Genomic DNA, 22,602 nt, shown 5'->3' on the forward strand with positions numbered 1-22,602 from the left:
AGTTTATTATACTGCTCATATATAATTATATATATATATATATAATTATATATATATATATATATATATATATATATACATACATCCACACACACACACACACACCAGCTCAGTGGCCTTGTGGTTTGAGTGTCCGCCCTGAGACTGGGAGGTCGTGAGTTCGATCCCTGGCCGAGTCATACCAAAGACTATAAAAATGGGACCCGTTTGCCTCCCTGCTTGGCACTCAGCATCAAAGGGTTGGAATTGGGGGGTTAGATCACCATATGATTCCCGAGCGCGGCACTGCTGCTCACCGCTCCCCCAGGGGATGCCCGCTCACCGCTCCCCCAAGGGATGGGTCAAATTCGGAGAACAAATTTCACACACTCAGGTGTGGGACTTTACCTTTACTTTACACACACACATGTATATATACTGTCTATTCTAAGGAATGAGGAAATATGAAAATATGAATATGAAAGTCTATTTTGATTTGTCCCTACCGATCAAAATCCACATTAACAGCCATCTATTTCCCTCTTTCCACACATTGCTAAAAGCCCAAACCCACAAGGGCCTTGTAGTCGCACGTAAACAAAGCGCTATTTTAGACTCCCTCCCTCCCTCCCTCCAGCTTTTGGTGATAACCAGGTTACTGAACTAATCATCTTTAATAACATCCTATTATTAGAAGCCCTCAACGTCATCGGAGACGTCTGGGGAGCCTCTCGGCCCTGTCGTCAGGGCCTGTCGCCGGTAATCGCTTTGCCGCGGGATGCCAGGAACGAAATAGTCGCAGCCACTGCAGATGGGATACCCAGATGGCCTCGCGCTGTGCCATCCTCTCTCCGCCATCCTCCTCGTCACGTCGGCCGTCCGGCGGGATTAGGACACGGCGTGTGGCGTCAGGAGCGAGAGAGAGAGGCGAAGGCGCCGCCAAAGATACCACCTCGATATTGCGGCGCCGGAGCGTTGCGTAAAATGGCGCTCCCTAGAGAGACTGGGTGTTAATGGGTTTGGCGGCGAGGGTTTAATGACGTGGGGGTGCAGCGCCGTCTGGATTACGCAAATGTCACCCTCCAGCCACACGTGCCGTGGGTGCCAGCTCTCGACGATACATTTGTCCAGAAAACAAATCCAGAGAGTTTTGATTCTCCCTCGCATGTCAATATCATGGCATATCCATTTGTGTTTCATCACATTTAATAGGCAGAATGTTAATGGAATTAAATTGATTCAGGTTGATTTTTAGGAAACTGTCTGAGTTGTATAGTTGCCCCTTCTTTCTGTCTTCCTCCCCCTTTTCCTTGTCTGAGCGAGAAGAAGCTTTTATATTTCTCACCAGATGCAATTAGAGCCTCTTAAAGCCCTTTTGAATACTCACTATTGACTCATGTCTTTTGTGTGTGTGTGTGTGTGTGTGCGTGCGTGCGTGCGTGCGAGTGTCTATGCGTGTGAGTGGTCTCTCTCACTCTGTTTCCCTCTGCCCTCGTTTTCCCTCCACCTCTCCTCCAGATGACCAGACCAGAGCAATGAACAACTGTAGAGTATTTCTAACATTTGACCGTGTCTCTTTGGCTGATCTTACACCATGTGTGATTAGACTTTGAACCTTGAACCAAAAGCCCAGAGTCATGACACACAGACTCATGAGTCATGACACACACACACAGGGCCCTATCTTGGTACAGGCGATATCCCCTATTTGCGCTTGTGCACCTGTTTGTGTGCCTTAACGATAGCAGACCACCTTGCGCAGGTGTGTAGGAGTTTTGCACCCCCGCCTGGCAGCAGCTAAACGCATCCCCACCTCACGCGAGCATATTGCAATGATTTATACAGAAATGTAACTGTTTAAAAGTGATATAATTGTCTGGGTAGACGTGACCTCCCTGTTTTCTAAGTTAAAACAGCCCGAAATATGGTGGGGATGCAATTCTCGGCGGGGATGCAGAAACGTCACAGGCACCTGCCACAGGCACCTGCCACAGGCACAAATTAGAGCCGTGCCAAATCATCTGCGCCCCCAAAATGCCAGCGCAAACGGGATTTGGACGGTCTTAAGCACCAGAATTATTGACAGGTGTGGCCAGGCAATTCCCTTGGCATTACATCATTCAAACCAATCAGATTCCCGTCTCACAATCGCTGTGTTTGCGAGAGGCATGCAATATGCTGTAATTCTCTCCATGCGTAATAGAGTGGACTCACTCGTGCCGAGGACAGATAGACATGGAGAGAGCTTATTGACAGATCGTCTGTGGTGCCAACGACCCTCCGGGTTATGGGATAGGTGAAGGTGAATAGCCTATAGGCTAATGTCCATTGTCCAACAAGTTTTCTCAATTAATTTCCCTCTTTGCGATGTGATAAAAGTTTCTCAGTGAGTTATAGTAGATTGCCTCTCTCAATTATCTGCTAATACCCAATTGTAGCAGCAGGATTGGAGGTCCTGGCATCGCAAGGCTGTGCGTAATGACGCAGCACGGAGATTATGGTGCGCTCAAGCGCAGCGGGGTATTTAGCGCGTAAGAGGTGCTTTTAAAAGCTCTTAGCGCAAAGTAATTGCGCGCTGCTGACGATAGGATAATGCCATCTATCCCCACATTTTTTGCACCGAAACGCCTGGTTTGGCATGTGGCACGCCAATGTCCAGTACAATTATAACAGGCATGCGCTTGTGCACGCCCCCAATTTGCATTGCGCACGGCATTAAACGAGCGCAAACGCTAAATTAACGCTTTTGCGAAGATAGGGCCCACAGACTCATGAGTCATGACACACAAGGCTCTTTCACACACAGATCGCGGCAAAAAAGCAGTTTAGGAGTCCCGCAAAGCCCGCAGCCTCGCCACAGAAATTGCTTTCACACAGAGCCAAGCAGCACGGCCACATTCCCGTGCTGCAGTGTACTTTCAGGTGAAATCCCCTGCTCCCGGATTGAAAGGCGAGCACCACTCGCATGGTGGGCGGACTCGCCTTAATATCAAAACGCATGCATCTGCTCCTCAGACCAACTCGCCACAGACAGCTATAGCCCTCTGAAGCTTATTATTATATCCGTTAATTTTACCTACTAATGTCAACATCGTTTGAGCATAAAGCCTAACCGCACGGAGCATTCCTCCTGGCGTCCCTGCAGTCATGATTGTATGGGCTACTTTTTTTACTTTCTTGCTACATGAGGTGATTTCCCCTGTAATTTTTTTATGAATGAGCTGACCATTCGCACCTTTTCCGGCTTGCTGCTACGACGCTTTCAAATGGAGGCGGGTTGCCAGGTAACCCGGCGCTGTTACTACCTACCGTGGCGGGACAAAAGGCGTAAAACAATTATCCACCAACGCGCGTTCACGACTTTCACATCGGAGGCGCGAATCCTATTTTCCGTGCATTTTTCGGCTTTCAAGGCCGGTGTGAAAGAGCCTACAGACTCATGAGTCATGACACACAGACTCAGACCAGACATAACACCAAGATGGCAACGGTCAAAATGCCAAACTCGACGATTCAGAACGGGACTTCACAAACCATTGGGTGATGTCATGGTGGCTCGGTCCATATTTATTATTATGGACCTGATATTTATTATGATGGACCTGACAGGACACACCTTCCACTCTGACGCCAGCAGCGGCTCATTACATCGGAAACATGCATCGGAAAGACAAATTCCTTCATGCATCACTGTGTATCATCAGTGTGGATGATCAGTGTGTATCATCAGTGTGGATGATCAGTGTGTATCCGGGGCTTGGCACCAGCTGCTCGTGCTGCATATTGATAAGCCTCCATCCTCGGCCGGTCCTCTTGCTGCATATTGCATGGTGCGGCTCTGTGTCTGCGCTGTGCCCCTGCCTATGCATTCAGCGCCGGGTCCGACGTGATTGATCCAAACACTCACGGTCTCGCCACAGATGGCAGATAGGGAACACAGGAGATATAGGGAGAGCCGGCAGCTCTGTCACTGGCAGCTTTTACATGCGCACAATAATGCCACTATTGTCAACAGTCCAAATAGGACAAACAGTGTGATGAAGTCGGTAACATGACATCCCCTCTGATCATCCAGTGTGACGTGGTTATAGCATGTGTTGTGCTTTCGACTACTACTACTAGACTCACACTTAAAGAACCCTTAAGGTGCATACTGCATACTGACTGGGTTCTGTTAAAGGTCCAATCCGTAAGTTCAGGGGGGGAATAAACGTTCACAAACTGTTTTCTATTACCAATGAGTGAATGCGTCGTTACGTAACTTAAAAAATTAGCCCAGCCACGTCTCTCTGCATTCAGCCATTCAAAAGATACGGATCCAGCATTCAGCTCCTGTCGGGTTGCAATTTCCCGTCAAATTTACCGGATGTGACGTTGTGCATGTTCATAAGCCTGCCTCTTGTATTGGCTCTGGCCGGAAATACACCAACGAAGAAGAAGGCTAGGTTAATGTAACGTTACGTTCGCTAGCTATCAGCAAACAAACAACAACACAGAGTCCAGTAAAAAGTGCACTCAGAAAAAGAAAAAAGATTTATGTAGTGAAGCCCGCCAAACAGCAGCAATGTGACCGACGTGTGGGGGGGGGTGACTAGATTCGGGGCTGTGTTTTCGGTTCATGGAGGGACCTTGCATTAGCTTGTTGTATTTTCAGCTGCTGTGATATTGTGGTTTTGGCTTGGCTATAGATAAGGTTAGCTTAGCTACTTGCTAGCACGTGCATGTGCTGTGGATTTACGCCCAGAAGTTCCACTAATAACGTTACCGGAAGGTGTGGATCATGCAACAGTCGCAAATATGTCTAACGTTACTACCGTTGTGCTTATGGTCATGGGACATTGTTTGACTGACTGCAGTAACAGATCTGTTCTGTTTGGTCAGCTAACAGTTAGCTGCTGAGGCTGCCTATAAGGTTAGCTTGCTTGCTAACTAATATAGATAATCGATTAACACCCAGAAGCTCCACTAATAACGTTACTGTCTTGTGTGGATAATGTAACAGTCATAAATATGCCTAACGTTGCTACTGTTATGCTTCTGGAACATTGTTTGACTGTTCCGTTTGGCCCTGTCTAGCTCACATCAGCCAGGAAATAGCCTGCTCCCAAGTACAGTCTGTACAGGGGAACAGGTTATTTCCTGAAGCCAGGAAACTTCCCCGCAGCCAACGCAAGCCAAAACTCAACGAAACATGCCACAATGATGTCCGCTAATCCGTCCAGAATCCTTCCCAGCCGTCTCAAGGCTGATCTGGCCAGGTTGCCGTTTTCAAGTGATTTTTATCAGCTAGCTAATGTTAGAAAGCAACCAACACCTCTGCTGTCATTGTTTTTAGCCAGGCAGCTGGTGGGCACGTGCGAGTACGATGGACAAGCGCCAGCTTGCGCACATGCTGCCTGCAGTTCCCCTAACGTGCACCAGTGTCAGTAATAGTTAGAACTTACGGAATGGACCTTTAATGCCAGTCAAATTGGAGTACTCCATTTGTTACTGGCATTACTTAGCTACTGCGATTATGCTTACTCCAACAAATGGCATACCTGCATATAATCAGAGTAGAGTGTTTACATACATGAGTCCGACTCCTTACTTGCATTATTGCCTTATTTGCATCACAATCACATGTTTAGTGTGGATGTAAACATGGCTACTGTTGCATTCAAGATGCTGTGGAGGGGAGGTGAGGGAGTGAGTAAAACTGAGGAGCACTGAGGAGGGGAGGCCATCGAGGTGGTCTCCTCATACAAGTACCCTGGTGTCCTTGTGGACAATAAGCTGGACTGGAGAGAGAACTCTAGTGCCATCTTTAAAAAGGCCCAGTCCAGGCTGTTTTTTCTCAGGAAGCTCCAGTCTTTTAATGTTAGCGGGTCACTCCTTCATGTTTTTTTCCAAAGTATTTGAGCAAGTGTGTTATTTTATGCTGTTGTCTGTTGGGGGAGTGGCCTAAGATCCGAAGACAGAAACAGGATCAATAAACTGATCAGGAAGGCAGGATCCATTATTGGCCTGACCCCTAACTCTTTGGAATATATTCTAGAGCAAAGAATGTGCAGGAAGCTCAAGACCAGACGGAGACGATGGGCATCGAGCTTAGTGAGTAAAAAACTACCTATTTTTTTAAGGTCCTTTTCATGTTCATAGGGGTTCATAGGGGTACGGTGGTGCAGTGGTAAGCGCTGTCGCCTCACAGCTCGAAGGTCCAGGGTTCAATTCCCACCTGGAACGCTGTGGGCACTGGAGTTGTGACCCCCCCATATCTTCAGTGCCTACTGCCCAGGTGGGCTATCTCGTCGAAAGGGCCTTTCTGTGTGGAGTTTGCATGTTCTCCCCGTACCCCCCAGGGGGTTCCTCCGTACATAACCCCCCACTAAAAACATGCAGAAGATCGTCATCCGACCAGTGACGACAACATCTGAAGTTGGCCCAATGATGGTCCAATGAAGGTCCCCGGGCGCTGGAAAGAAATAGCGACCACTGCTCCTGGTCTGCCCCCTGGAGGAAAGGACAAGCCTGGATGGGTCAAATGCAGAGGACATATTTCACCGGCCACTGTCAGCATGAGTGTGTGTAGTGGCCGCATGCATGTGTTGTAGTGTGTTCGTGTGACAATAAAGACGGGCTGCCGTCTGAAATCGTGTTTTATGTTCCTTTTTTAAACTGTACTTCTACTCTTTACTCGAGCATCTTTTTCAGGCAGTAATCGACTTTTTGCTACACTACATGTGACATGTGACAGATAGGGAAATGGGACATGTGATGTGACAGATAGGGACATGGAGAAAGAGACCGTGAGGTAGAGAGGAAGAGATGGAGAGTGGGAGATTGTTCATATCCTTATTTGTTTGATTAGCCTATCAGCTCTACTTCATTAAAACATCATTATTTTGTACTAATGTACTAATGTAAAGTAACTTTAGAAAAGTACTTTGAGTAACCAGGATTTTTATTTTCTTTACTTTTACCCGAGTAAGTTTCTCAAATGGTAATTTTCACTTTTACTTGAGTCATTTTTTCTTATGGTAGTAATTGTACTTTTACTTGAGTATACATTTTCAGTCTCTACCCACCACTGCTCGCAAGCCCAGCATCCACCTCAAAGCGCCAGGTGGCCAAAGCCCTGCACAAGCCCACGCAGCTGCTCTCTCATGTGCCCACGCAAACACACGTACATAGTACACAAACACACACACACACACACACACACACACAAACACAGACACACACACACACACACACACACACACACACACATATACTGCAACCAGGCACACACACACACACACTGCAACCAGGCACACACATTTGCACAACTGACTTTGATGTTACCGATGCTAAAACATATACGAACACACTAACTCAAGGCTTTATTTTATACACAGAGATATGAGAATGAATGGCTTCGTCGAGCTGGGCTATCCTCACACATACACAGAAATCACAGGATTAGATGCATTAATGCTTACATCTCATGAATATGCATAAGACAGTGATGTGCAACACATACAGAGGATTATTACTCCTGACAAACTCTCTCACACTCTCACACACACACACACACACACACACACACACACACACAGAAAGGGTCACAGCTCACCCACACAGTAATGCACTTAACACAGAGGGTTATACCTCATGTCAAATACTGTCAAATAAAGGTACAGTACACCACAAAACGTACAGCATGTATAAGGCCGCCTCCGCCTCCCCGTGCCTTCGCTCCGCTGTTATTTTTGCCGGTGAATGCTAATTTGAGCTTTTAAAGGATGTCTTTTTATAGACGCTTATCCACTTGAGCTTTGCCTGTGAGAGCAATCTCCTACGCTAGCCCGCTAGCCTTTGTTCCCCCTGAAAGTGTAATTAAGGTAATGCCAGACCTTGACAGCAAAGCTTCGCAAATGGAAAAATAGACACGGCACAATAGTAAAATATGTCATTCAGGGACATGGTCACTATTATATTATTCTAAAAGCACCTTGATAAATATCTCGGTGCATTATGGAGAGCGATTTACCTTTTTTTGCCATACTTAATGATTTGGATGCTATCCTGAATTGAATAATGCTCCATTATGATGCCTGGCATTGTAATGCATTACAATGCATTATAATGGTTTGTTGCCTGGTTTCCAATGCTACTGTTCAATTTTCTGATAAGTGTTTCTGGATAGATGATCACTTCCTTTTGATTATCTTGTGGTCTCAATGCATTCAGGTCATTGTGTGTTTTTCCCAATCCCTCAATGTCACAGTGAAGACGGTGTTCAACCCAGCCCCAGCCATCCCACACTTGGATCCAGATTTCTACCGATTATCCGATGTGTTCTGCTGTAACGAGTCTGAGGTGATGAATCACACGCACACTCACTCACTCACTCTTACAAGTAAACATAGAGGAGAGTGAAACCAGTCCAAGGTTATTACCTCCGCCAAGGAGGTTATGATGTATCATTAAAAAAAGAATTCGCAGAGAACAGATGAACAACCATCCAAGAAAGACCACTATACAAGATGTGTGTCAGTTAGTGTGTTTGTGTCATTAACCAGAATCCACCCAGAAATCCTACTGTAGGCTTATGTATGAAATAAATTGACAGAGACAAAAACATTTTCTAATTTTAGTTTATTTTAGTTCGTTTTGGAAACAATACAGTTTCAGTTAGTTATCTTTTTTTTGTAAAGCCTTGTTTTTGTTTGTATGTATGTGTTTTTCACACCTAGTTTTCATTATTTCCTTAGTTTTCATTAACGATAATAACCTTGCCCTCAAGAGAAAAAGATCAAAGGTTTGGAACATTATGACATTATGAACACACACACACATGCGTGCAATATTGTACATACACACACACACACACACACACACACACACCTTTCACGGTAAGCCAACTGTATCTCTGGGGTCGCGGCCCCCCTGGCACATCAAAAGCCATGCTGTATAGCCTCCAGTCATACAGGTAAACCCTCTGGTATGAAGAGAGGGAACAAAAACAACATTCCCTCTCTCCACCCCTTTTACGGTCAAAACGTGTGTCATGGCACCTCGTGTCTCGCCTGTCAGGCGATGACAGATGAGTGACAGGGGGCAGGGATAGATGGGAAACGTAGTAAAAACAACAACAGGGCAGATGTGACTCCTCCTCGGGGGTTAAAGTGGAGGTGAGTTTGCCCGGGAGCCTCTTTTTGATGTGGAAGAGAGAGGCTGCAGCCAGGTGTGTGTGTGTGTGTGGGGATGGGGGGGGGGGACATGAAAGGGACAGTTTTCCTTTAGGATTGAGTGTCAGGTTGTGGAGGTACAGTCACAGGCAGGTCGGCAGTACCTGACAGGTCACTGGAGGTACAGTCACGTGCAGTGTGCAGGGCTGGAAAGACATTTTACTTAAGTTGAAGTAAAGGGTGTAAAACTACCAAGTATCTTGTTTAAAACGTAAAGAAGAGTAAAAGTGACTGAATTACATAAAAAAACATCGTTACATATTTCCCTTGCAATGCAAACAGGAGGACCATATGTAATGTTTCACATCTTGTAAGCATCATTGAGAGTTTTGCAAATACTGTAAGTTTGTGCTGACTTAAGTATTTTACTTTCCTGCATTTTCATTCCCATCCATCACAGAATACAGTATATCATTTGTAGGCTTTCCATAAGCAATGTATGAGAAACTGGCCAATTTGTTATATTATGCAAATAAAAATGAAGCAAAGTAAAATACTAAAGTAAAAAAAAAACTCAAATGAAAAAAGTTAAATAACTGACTTCAGAAAATGATAAAAAGAAAAACAAATACTAATGTGTAAAGCTACTCAATTAACCAAGAGTAATTCATGACTTCCTCCTATGGCTGCAACTAACCATTACTTCATTATCGATTCATCTGTCGATTATTTTCTCAACTAATCAATTAGTCACAATATGGTGAAAAATGTCAATCACTTTTTCCCCAAAGCCGAAGATGACATCCTCAAATTTCTTCTTTTGTCCTTACCAACTGTCCACAAACCCAAATATAATCAGTTTACTGTCCTAGAGGACTAAAGAAGCAACAAAATATTCACATTTAAGAAGCGGAACCAGAGAATTTTAGTATTTGTTTCCTAAAAATTAACAGGTTAATTGATTCTAAAAATAGCATAGACAGTAACTCTCTATCACAGACACACACACACACACACACACACACACACACACACACACAGTGGTGAAGTATGCATGGGGAGGTAGATTGATACCTCGTGTGTGTGTGTGTGTGTGTGTGTGTGTGTGTGTGTGTGTGTGTGTGTGTGTGTGTGTGTGTGTGTGTGTGTGTGTGTGTGTGTGTGAACCTGAGGGGTGGGACCCGGGGTTAAGGTTGACAAAGTGTAAGCAGTATTTGATCCTCTGCCCACATGCTGTACTAAACTAAAGTGCTTTATAGTGTAGGGAATGATCTCTGATGTCCACCTGAGGACTTCACATGCCAACGGGGACACACACACTTCTGTCATCTACTCACAAAGTAATTTCTTTGTTCCTATACACACACACACACACACACACACACACACACACACACAGTGTATATATATATATACTGTATATATATATGTATATATACATACTGTATATATATACACACATTTATACATATGTATATATATATATATATATATATATATACATATATATATACATACTGTGTATAGTAACATATACATATATATACACACACTGTATATATGCATACATATATATATACATACTATATATATATATATATATATATATATATATATATATATATATAAAACTCTTTCGGCCGATTGCAAATGTCAATACCACTATATCGGCAAAGAAAATCCCTACATAATTTCAGAGAACATCAAGTCTCTCCTGTAGTGGAATTAGCACATTATTACAGTATGCCTCCTCTTATCGTGATGGCCCACTGGCAGATGCAGACATACTAAATACTTATACTTAATAATAATGCTTTTTAAAATGTACACATGCAATGGGCAAAATAAGAAAACTACTTCAACTTAGGTTAATTGATTTGGGCTGATGCCGATATTTCATTTTCAAGCCTTTATCAGCCGATACCGATGAGGTGCTGATATCATTGTGCATCCCTAATTGAAATTGTGGTAGCACTTTACATTACAGCTCAGTAACAACATGGTAATAGGGGGTAATAGTGGGATAATAAAGTCATAATTAGGTAATACCATGTAATTACCAAAGTAATCAGGTAATAGCTTGGTATTAACACTGGCGGGCCGCTATCGGGAGCTAGCTGGAAAGTGTTTCCATGTACTCACTACGTCTCTAGATGTTTGGTTTAATCTGATATTACCATGAAATTAAATTTCATCATTATTACCATTTGTTCCTGGCCCTGTTAAATTTCAGTTTAATTACCCATTCTTTTATTTTTTCAAATATCTTATTAAAATTTTTTTTAACAACATACGAACAAGACAAACAGGCTCAGACACAGGAAAACAAAATAAAACAAAAACAAACAAAAAACATATCAACATTCAGTATTAAGTCGTGCTACCAGTCACGTAAGGTGCTTATATGCTTGTAAGAGGTATTGTGCCTGAGATCCCACACAGGGGGTCCATGAGGAACCAGTCTGGCGAATCACCCGTCGCCCCCAACCTCAACAAGGTAGGCTAGAGACTGGTCCCAAATGGCTGAGAATTTCTTAAGTGAGTCGGTCCTCAGGAACCTAAGTCTCTCCATCCGTATAACAGAGGTCATGTCCGCCAGCCACAATTGAAAAGAGGGTGAAGGGGGGGACTTCCATTCCTTCAGGATTAGTTTATTGGCAACAGTTGTCCCTTGTGTCAGAGACTGTTGCACAGCTGTAGGGAAGTTCAGAGCAGCCGAAGATGGCGAATTCTGTCTCCGGCTGAAGGGTTATTTTGTAGGCCTTAGAGTACCAGTCAAATATTTTGGTCCAGAATCCCGTTAATGAAGGGCAGAACCAGAAGGAATAAGATAGTGTGCCCTCTGACACCTGACACCTTTCACACAGTGGTGAAACAGAAGGGAAGATCTTGTGTAATTTCTGCTTGGAGTAGTGGAGACGGTGAGCGACTTTAAATTGGATCAGCTGGTGTCTGCAATTAACTGAGCAGAGTTGTACAACCGACAGACTCCCATATAATATCAGATAAATCAGTACCAAGTTCCTCCTGCCTAATCTTCTCAGTAGAGGCCATGGTGCAGTTGTCAAACAGACATACAAATCTAGAGATGAGGTGCTTGGAGCGAGGAGGGCTCAGCAAAACATGGAAAAAAGCATGTTCACTTGGAAGCACTTCAAAGGCACGAATCTTGGATTAATTACCCATTCTTAATACCAAACTATTACCTGGATATTATGTTGGTAATTATCTGGTATTACCTAATTATTACTCACTTATTATCACATATTACCCCCTATTACCATGTTGTTACCAAGCTGTAATGTAAAGTGCTACGGAAATGGTTAGAGCAAGGTGATGTGGGGAGGGAAATTAAAAGGGAAGTCCACCCTAAAATATAATTCATGTAGAGGCAGTGTCAATGTACAAAATATCAGGCTGTACATAGCTGCTTCAGATATAACCCATTTGGATAAGTAGAGTCAATGGTGTGTTTTCCTTGGAAAGGCCTTCAACTTTTTTCTGAAGAAGTTTCACAATACTTTTCCACAGTGTAATCTGTTTTCACCGTAATTTCCTCAAGCACATACTGTAGATAGCTCATACCTCATGTTATTTACTGTGCACAGCCCTTTTTCATCCTTATCAAGGGTGTTAGTTATCTTGCAGGCCACCGCCTATCTCTAGTGCTGAACCTTTTGAAGTTTACTCATTTTTGCAGGCAGACCGTGATAAAGTGGTGTAGTCAGCAATTCTGAACAGTTCACCCAAAAACACAGGTGAAGTTTCTTTGTCTACATGTGCCTTCGTCAGGGTGACGAAGGCACTTTCGCCGAAACATGTTGGTGTAACCATTAAAACACAGCAGAGGAGATTTTGAGTGTGCGACTTCTTTTCTTTATGTTACTTTGAATTTTCATTAGTCTGCACCTCTTCAAACTTTTTGGGTGTGCTCCACTCTATATACTTTGAATTACATACTACATACAGTAACACACAGGGAGGTTGCCAGCACAACTGGAGTAGGTAGTGATTGATTTATTGATTTACTGATTGATTGTTTTCCAATTATGTCAATTATACATTAGCCTATCAATTGACTCAAATTATGTCAATTAGCCTATCAGAAGCTTCTAAAGCCATGACATAATTTTCTGGAATTTTCCAAGCTGTTTAAAGGCACAGTCAACTTCGCGTATGTAAGCTTCTGACCCACGTGAATGGTGATATAGTGAATTATAAGTGAAATATTCTGTCTGTAGAGACTCAACTCTACTCTTACTGTCTTACTGTAACTCTTACTGTCTCAACTCTTCTCTTAGTGTCTTACTGTAACTCTTACTGTCTCAGCTCTACTCTTAGTGTCTTACTGTAACTCTTACTGTCTCAACTCTACTCTTAGTGTCTTACTGTAACTCTTACTGTCTCAACTCTACTCTTACTGTCTTACTGTAACTCTTACTGTCTCAACTCTACTCTTACTGTCTTACTGTAACTCTTACTGTCTCAACTCTACTCTTAGTGTCTTACTGTAACTCTTACTGTCTCAACTCTACTCTTAGTGTCTTACTGTAACTCTTACTGTCTCAACTCTACTCTTACTGTCTTACTGTAACTATTACTGTCTCAACTCTACTCTTACTGTCTTACTGTAACTCTTACTGTCTCAACTCTACTCTTAGTGTCTTACTGTAACTCTTACTGTCTCAACTCTACTCTTAGTGTCTTACTGTAACTCTTACTGTCTCAACTCTACTCTTAGTGTCTTACTGTAACTCTTACTGTCTCAACTCTTACTGTCTCATTTGCAAAATTTGTGTTTTTTTATTTAACCTTTATTTAACCAGGAAATTCACATTGAGATTAAAAATCTCTTTTTCAAGAGAGACCTGGCCAAGACTATGATTTACCTGAATGAATGAATTTATTTGACAGTTATTAAAATACACAATGTACAGATAAAAACCCATACACCAGTATTAATCCAGAATTAATTTAGTATTTATCAAAGAATTAAAACACAATAAAGTCCATGACTTGTTTCCATTGTGGTCTTAGTTAACATATTTTTATCTTTTCTTTTTACATATTTTACTAATCACTCTACGTTACTGTATTTTTTGTTATTGTCCTATTATTCTACATTAGATTTATTTCACACCTGTTATGCCATGTGCCTAATTTAATCATTACCATGTCTTTTATAACTTTCATTTATCTCTTTTATCATCCATATGCATGCATGTTTTGAGATACATTTTATTTATTAAATGTGATTCACTATACAAATAAGATATTATTATGAATTGATTATTGTGCATGCACACACAGACAGACAGACAGACAGACAGACAGACAGACAGACACTCAAACTATTCATCTTTGAATGGCACACTAATGTGTAGGGGGAAATCATAAAATATACTCAAATAATGGGTAGATTTTTCTTCTTCTAAATAATTAAAAGTGGCACTGATTTACTTTGTATACAATATTAGTATTATTATATCACGGTGAGTGCAGGCTAGCTAGATTTAAACTGTTGTGTCCCCTGGAATTATTCTTGATGATTTATTTGCATAATGATTTAGTTACATAACTATAATCACAAGTGTGCCTTAGGGCCTGTTTACACGGCACAACGTTCCCTGCATAAAACGGCAAACTTTTTTTGCGTTAGTGCCTTCCTTCTACACAGCCTGAAAACGCAAAAAGTTCCAGAGTGGAATTCTTTGATAACTCCGCCCTTACCGTCACCGTGTAAAGTGGAAAAATGCAATTCAGGTGACGACACAACCATGGAAGACTGTAGACAATGATAGACAATAGGAGCATTCAACTAGCCCATTACAGCCTTATGCAAAGGCGTTGGAAGCACGGTGCGGTGGGCGCTGCAGCACCCCCTGGTGGCAAGAGATGTAAAAAAAAAAAAAAAAAAAAAAATTTTTTTTTTTTACAGTGCACCTGAACGCAACATGCAAAATACCCGCTGAATAAGTGTCCAAATGTTCATGTAATTCTGGCCAATACTCCACTTCTGTTATAACATTTCAGTCTGGAAGATATAATCTTTATGACTACCTTAAAAGGCTAAATGAATAGCTTAGAAAATGAATAGCACCGGGGGCCCATGGTACTATTAATCCGGCCCTGGATATATCGGAGGAATAGCAGGTAGGCTATCACTGTCCCTGAGTCCTGAGGGTAAATTGAGTAATGCTGCAGAGAAGAGGAGAAGACACTGAATAATGACATCACAACAGTATAATCCTAATGTTAATTTAAAATTTAATATTCCTCTAAATATGGCTAAAAGTCCAAAAAGGGTGGGAGAGAGAATGAGGATTCCAACACAGCAGTGGGAGCAAGTGGTGACATGGAGGTGAGTGAGAAAAGGTGACTGAATAATGACACAACAGTCTAATCTTAATATTAATATTCCTCTAATCTGGCGACAAAGTGGCCAAATTTTTTGGCGCCCTGCGGGCGCCGTCAGCCGTACCCCCCAATGTTGAATCGGTGGCAGCACCCCCTACCTAAAGGTACTTCCAACGCCCCTGGCCTTATGGCACAAGTGAATCGCATTGGCATTCAACAAACAGGATAACGATTTGCTAAAAACACATAATCTGCATTAAGTGCCTGCTAGGTAAATAAAAAACAGGACCGTCGACTCACTACGGGTTAAAATTGACTTGTAGTTGTATGTGTTCTATCATCTATTAATGTTTTTTCATTTTCTGTTGATCTTACTTTGTGAATATTCATGTTGCCCACTGTTGTCTATGTGGATATGTCTCTGCATAAGGTTGTGTATTGTGCATGTGTGTGTATGTTTGTGTGTCTATACATATATTTTGAATTGCTTTTTTGTTGTGAAGTGTACAGAGGCCCCTTGGGGTGATGTTGCACTATAAAAAAAACTGAACTGAACTGAACTGCTATTAGTTTATTAATTGCCATCATTGTGAAGGTTTTAACCAGAAATTTCAATGTTATTCTGGCTCCCTTGACGCTGCTCTGAGTTTTTTGTGGCTTCAGTCTGCATGCAAAGAACTATAAGGAAGGAAAATACATCACTACGGTCACAGTGTTCACAATTTGCAATCTGTGGAAGCATTTTTCAATCAAACGTGAAACAACACACATGATGGTTTATAGAGGGACTTTCCATGCCCACCCAATTCACTTAAATAGAAATGTCCCCAAAGGCTACCCCCTTTCGAACGCTGTGATGAGAGTGATGCCTCCTCCTTCTTTATGTAACTTGCACACAGAGAGGAAGTATGTTGCATTTCTGATTACCATATATTATTTTTTAGGGCTTTAAAGCATCAATGAGAGACGAATAGAGGGGGGCCGGGGCTATTCTTATTTTTGTAAAAAAAAAAAAAAGAATACAAAATAAATAAAAACATTTGAGATCGAAATGCCCAGGCCTAACGATGCCCATGGTCCTATCTATAGTTTGTTAACATGAGTGAGTTGCAATGAGTTCAACGTAAGTGTATATAACCTTTTTCCAACCAATTTCAACTGTAAATTATGTATTCCATTTTTCCAATAAAGGATTAAACAATCCTCTGTGCTCGGAAAAAGGCGGAAATTCAAAGCCACTGCTTTGATATCTTGCATGTTAACACACAGTCTTTGGTATTGGGTTTTAACCTTGGACAAATTCCCTGATGCCATTCCTAACTTTAGCATCTCAGTGTGGCCGGGTGGAACTTTGAATTCAGTATCCCAGACCAGTTTTGGTTTTGTCGTATCTTAAATTTGAATCCCCCAACCTCTGACTAACTTGTCTGCCTGATTGAAAAATAAAAGATAGTAGAATTGCTGTAGAAAAGGCCAAGCAGTGTGTACAGTATTTATATGGTGGTTTGTCTCGGTGCAGGCAGAGCTGCTGACCGGCTCCTCGGTGGTGAGCGTGGAGGACGCCAGACGGGCTGGGGGGGAGCTGCTGAGGCGAGGCTGCGGAGCGGTCATCCTCACTCTGGGACCCCAAGGCTGCTTGGTGCTCAAGGCACAGGAGTCTTCCTCGCAACATGTCCCGACCGCTGCGGTCACAGCAATGGATACGACCGTAAGGAAAAAATATACTATTTTAGAGCTGCAACGATTAATCGATTAGTTGTCAAATATTAAATTAATTGCCACCTATTTTGATAATCGATTAATCAGTTTGAGTAATTTTGAAAGAAAAAATAAATCAAATTTTCTGATTCCAGCACCTTAAATGTGAATATTTTCTGGTGTCTTTACTCCTCTATAACAGTAAACTGAATATTTTGTGTCGTGGACAAAACAAGACATTTGAGGGATGTCGTCTTGGGCTTTGGGAAAAATTGATCGACAATTTTCACCATTTTCGGAGATTTTATAGAGAACCAACTGATCAATTACGGTAATCGAGAATAAAAGTAATCTTTAGTTGCAGCCCTAAACTATTTATTTAGCAATCCTGGTGACTGTATTTCTGTTAATAGACTCCATTCCACAACTCCATGTATTCATTTAATTCATACTTTTTAACCATTCATGTGATAATTTTCAAACATTTCAGTAGTAGAGAATGAATCAACTCAGTACATAGACTGGAGTGAACACTCCCCGTATTAGTAAAAAAAAAGATAACGTGCCTTTCTTTATTGAAAATAAGAAACATCCATCTATAAATATCTCTCTTGAATATGGATACCACTAAGAATTTCTTGTCAAATTGTCAGTAGAGGAAATGTTTGCACAGGCAAGATCAGATGCCACACTGCTATTCCATAACAAAGCTGTATGACACATATCTCATAGCTACTCTCAGCCTCGGCCGAGCTAATCGGTCTGTGTAGCTCATCGACTGGAAAGCTTTCAGATCGCTGCCGTTTTGTGGGGGGGGGTCTCTTCCTGATTGTAATCTTTAAAGGAGGCCATCACCACTTGACTCATTTCACACCGGGCTCGGCGTCATCACGGGAGGCCCGGGTGAGACGTTTGCATTTCCTGTCTGGGAGTGTTCTGCGTTCTACCAACAGAATACGTCATCACACGCAGAAGAGTCAATTACCTCTTTGTGCTAAATGGGTTTGATAAATGGGTTTATTTGCCTTTGTTGTGGTGTGATTCCCAGTAGTGGTTGATGATGTAATGCAAGCTTGAGCAGTAAACTCGCTATCAAACACCACATCACACCTCGTGAAAGTTATGGGGCGGGGAGGGATGGTTAGAAAATCCTAAAAAGTATTGCGGTAAATCAAGTGACAGCAGTCCAAGGTTATTATTATGATTTTTCATTTTTCATTCGTTTTTATTTTTATTTCGTTTTGACTTTTTGCTTTCAATTTCAGTTTAGTTTTAATTCGTTTTTAAAGTAGGTTTATCTATTTATTTATTTTATTTTTTCCAAGCTTAGTTTTAGTTTAATTCTTATTAGTTTCAGGTTTATTTTATTTTTTTATATATACCGGTATGATTGTCAGTGGCGAGATTCAAAAAGGTCAGAAAAAGTATTGTGTAAACTCTTTGTTGAGTTTACACAATACTTTTTCTGACCTTTTTGAATCATCTTACATTTGAAAGAATGTATTCACTTAGGACAGCTGAACAACCATCTACAAAAGACGTCTCAGTCAGTGTGTTTGTGTCATTAACCAGAAACATTCAACTGGACACAACAGCAACAGTAGTAGTACAGAATCAGAATCCGCTTTATTGGCCAAGTATGTATACATACAAGGAATTTGACTCCGGTATACGTTGCTCTCAATGTACTTACCAGGGGGAAAAGATAGATAGATAGAGCACTTTTCCCGGAGGGAAATTCTTGCGTTACAGCAGCAGTAGTCAATGACAGTAACATAACATATAAAACACACACACACACACACATCTACATACTATAAATATATAATACAGTATATATACATACTTCAAAACAATATATACATATTTTACACAACTACTAGTAACTGTCCACTTGTATCATATTATCACTAGAGCTACAGAGTTGACATGTTGCTACGCTAAATAAATAGTTCAGTTTGTCTCACGTTGCTTCTTTTTTAATGTAACGACAGTTAGCTAGCTAACTTTGGCTAATGCTTGTGGTAACTTTAGTTAATGCTAATGTTTCCATTTCAGTAGGCAGGTAGCAAACGGCTAACTAGCGGTCATATACTGATTATGTCACTAGCAGTAAACACTACCGCAAGTCACTCTGGGTATTGTGGTGCGGAGCTCCTGTTTGCGAAGCTAGCTACATTTGTTTTCTCTGTTTTCTCATAACTGGTATATTAGTGTGGTAGGCCATACGCTAAATATACAACAGCTATGAGTTAATCAGATTGCTTGATTTGAGAGAGCCATTTTATAAATGTATCTAGCCTACGTGTTATAATATTTCACATAATAGCCTCTGATTCGGTTATTATTGTTTTTAGTAATACTGTAGCTTAATACTTAATAACTAGCTCTGAAAGCAGAATTATAGGGAAAACAATGGCAAACAGACAAGCCTACAACTATTATTCCATTTAACAATAGCTATTTTAAGCCATATTGCGAAGAATTGTATTGCGCAAATTGTATTCTTTGCTAGCTCTCGCGGGCCACATAAAATTTTGACACGTGTTTTAGAGCTTTGATTCATTTGGATGAACCAACTCAAAATTAACCAACAAATTTGGAATGCCCAGGACAAAATGCAGGTGCTGTAGCTCTATGGCAAATCATTGCAGTTGATTAATAGCAATACAATATCTTGTACTTGACTGATATACCGTCACATTTCAAATGAATCCTAAATGGGACTCTGCCGCTTACTCCTGAATAAATTCACCACCATGCCAGGCGAGGGGCGTGGACAAAACTGTCACAGCAAAAAAAATATATATATATATTTCATATCCACCCAAAATAGGCTTACTACATCTATATATTATATTGTATAAAATAATAAAATAAATTGAGAAAGACAAAAACTAAAGACATTTTCTCTATAATTTTAGTTTAGTTCATTTTGTAAACACACAATACAGTTGCAGTTATCTTTTTTGGTTAAAGCTTTGTTTTTTTATTTCAGTTTTTATTTCAGTTAATGAAAATGATTCTTCACACCTAGTTTTCGTTATCTCGTTAGTTTTCGTTAACAATAATAACCTTGCAGCAGACTCATTGTGACAGTTTTGTCCCAATGAAACGAAAGGTCACTTCGGCATTTCAAGAACAAAGTGCTAACTTTCTTGAACTGTGTGCGACCCCCCCCCCCCCCCCCCCACTCCCAATAGCCCCCGGGAGAACTCACCACCTCCTCTCCCCCCCTTTCATGACTCACCTCTCGGGCCTGCACCAGTCAGCAGAAAGCTGCACAGCCTGCTGCGGTTGGCCTGCTGTATGACCCCCCTGCTTAGACACACACACACACACACGGATGCACATGTGCTGCTCACACACACATACACACACACACTCACCCTACCTCTTCTGTTCTTTGATGGTCTCATAAATTCTGGAGTGTTTAACTCTTTTGGACATCTTAATCCCTCTTCCAGTAAACTTTTTTTTTTTTTTTTTACTGGAGAGAGGGGGGAAACTTGTTATCAAGATCATTTGATCACCTTTTTTCTGTTTGAGCCTGTTCTGGTAACACCCTTCCACCCAGTGATGATCGCCTCTTCTGTTGTGACTTCTTTGTTTGCATTTTCTCATGATGATGGTGCGCCATGCACTTCGCCCTGCACTTCGCTGTCTTGCTGGCATCGCACTACTGAGTTGAGGCTGTGTTTTAGGCAATGGTCCCTCGGTATCAACACAGTGAGTCAACTGCGGTTTGTTCGGCTCCTGTTTATTCGGCACCGCGAGTGGCACAAACCTACTGCGAAAACACTTGTATGTATCGAAACCCACCTTGTAACATTGTCATTCGGAGGTGTTCGGTCATTTCCACGAGGCGTATTTTGAAATATTTTCAATTCTGTTTTGATTGATCTAGCGTGTGGTTACAAGGCAAATGAACCACTGCAGCCTGACTGGATGCAACAATGAGCAATCACATTCACTTTTAAAAGATGAGATTATAAGTGCCGTTAATTTACTCGATTATGGCTTACAAAAGCATTTAAGTTTCTCCTGAGTGTGACTCACATTTGACATGGCAGAAGCTATTATGGTCTGAGAGTCAGCATTGGCTGTGAAGCTGGATGAATAACAAAGCGAATACACTCGAATACACTCCTCTACTGTGGGTCTACCCTCCTCCCCCTATCCATTTGTTTCCCTTTTGTCTTAAATTGACTACAGACTTCCCTCATTCAGATCAGAGCCTTGGCTGTTTACACGTGGACCATCGGATGAGGCTATAGCACGCGCGCGCACACACACACACACATAATGCCTGTAGCCCCATCAGGACTTGGGTGGCCTTGGTTCCCACCATTCCGGGAGGTCCGCTGTGTAGGGGAAAGGTAGACACTACTCTGTCTAAACCAGACATTACAACTCTACGGTGGGTCCACAGTCCGGAGACTCAAATTATTCCCAGTCTCCTTCTTGCGAGTGGAGATGTACGAGGACCACTTGCAACGCTTCCTTCCTCGGAAGCCAAAGGTAAGGGATTACCTAAGGTTTACCTAAGGTAAGGGATTACCCCCAAAGCTTTGCATTCCTCACCTCTGCACACTTTACAGTAGGTCCGTGTGATGCCACCAGGAAAGAGCATGTGGAGCCCCATCATCCAGATTTAATGGATAGCACATGCTACAGCCTGTCCACTTGTCACAAAGTCTGTGGATCAGCATCTTACATAAGGAGAGTGCAAAAGAAGACCAAAACAAAGCATGGTGGATGGACCAAAGATGTTTTCTGCTCTGAGGGGCCTAATCGCTCCGTGTTTTTTATCTGGGCATCATCCTTCAGAGGAGTCCCTGGCTGTTCATCATCCTCCTTGTGTTACTTCAGAGGAGTAGGCCCTCCCTATGTTACTTCAGAGGAGTAGTCCCTCCCTGTGTTACTTTAGAGGAGTAGTCCCTCCCTGTGTTACTTCAGAGTAGTCCCTCCCTGTGTTACTTCAGAGGAGTAGTCCCTCCCTGTGTTACTTCAGAGGAGTAGTCCCTCCCTGTGTTACTTCAGAGGAGTAGTCCCTGGCTGTTTGCGAGTCTTCACTCGAAGCTTACGGATGTTGGAAGCCACTGTGAGTCATCATCGCTGCTCGTGAGCTGGTCTTGGCTCTCCGCGGGGTGCCTTTCATTGACAAATGCCCAAGGAGCTAACTGTACATAACTCCATCTGTCATACTAGGATGGTACTCAAATCACGGGAGGCCTCTGGGTGAGAAATACAGTCACAAGTTCTGGAGGGACACAAGGCTGAGTGGACACACAGCAAGCTCCTCGTGAAGGTTGTTTATTGAACTGGAAAATGGAAGCTGTGCCATGCCATGGGAAATTAGGAGATATTAAGGAGATATTTTGGTTTGAGCTGTTAAATATTCAGAAACAAA

General features: G+C 42.0%; 1 protein-coding gene across 1 annotated transcript in view; it reads left to right on the plus strand.

Annotated features, from left to right (window-relative positions):
• Window positions 1-22,602, plus strand: part of rbks (ribokinase) — a 42,266-nt gene that overhangs the window by 15,929 nt on the left and 3,735 nt on the right. The window contains exons 7-8 of the mRNA XM_083633332.1: window positions 8,231-8,322; window positions 17,011-17,199. Of these exons, the coding sequence (XP_083489458.1) occupies window positions 8,231-8,322; window positions 17,011-17,199 (281 nt within the window). The remainder of the gene's footprint in view (window positions 1-8,230; window positions 8,323-17,010; window positions 17,200-22,602) is intronic.

This window comes from Poromitra crassiceps (genome assembly GCF_964638095.1).
Source record: "Poromitra crassiceps genome assembly, chromosome: 3".
Lineage (NCBI taxonomy): Eukaryota > Metazoa > Chordata > Actinopteri > Beryciformes > Melamphaidae > Poromitra > Poromitra crassiceps.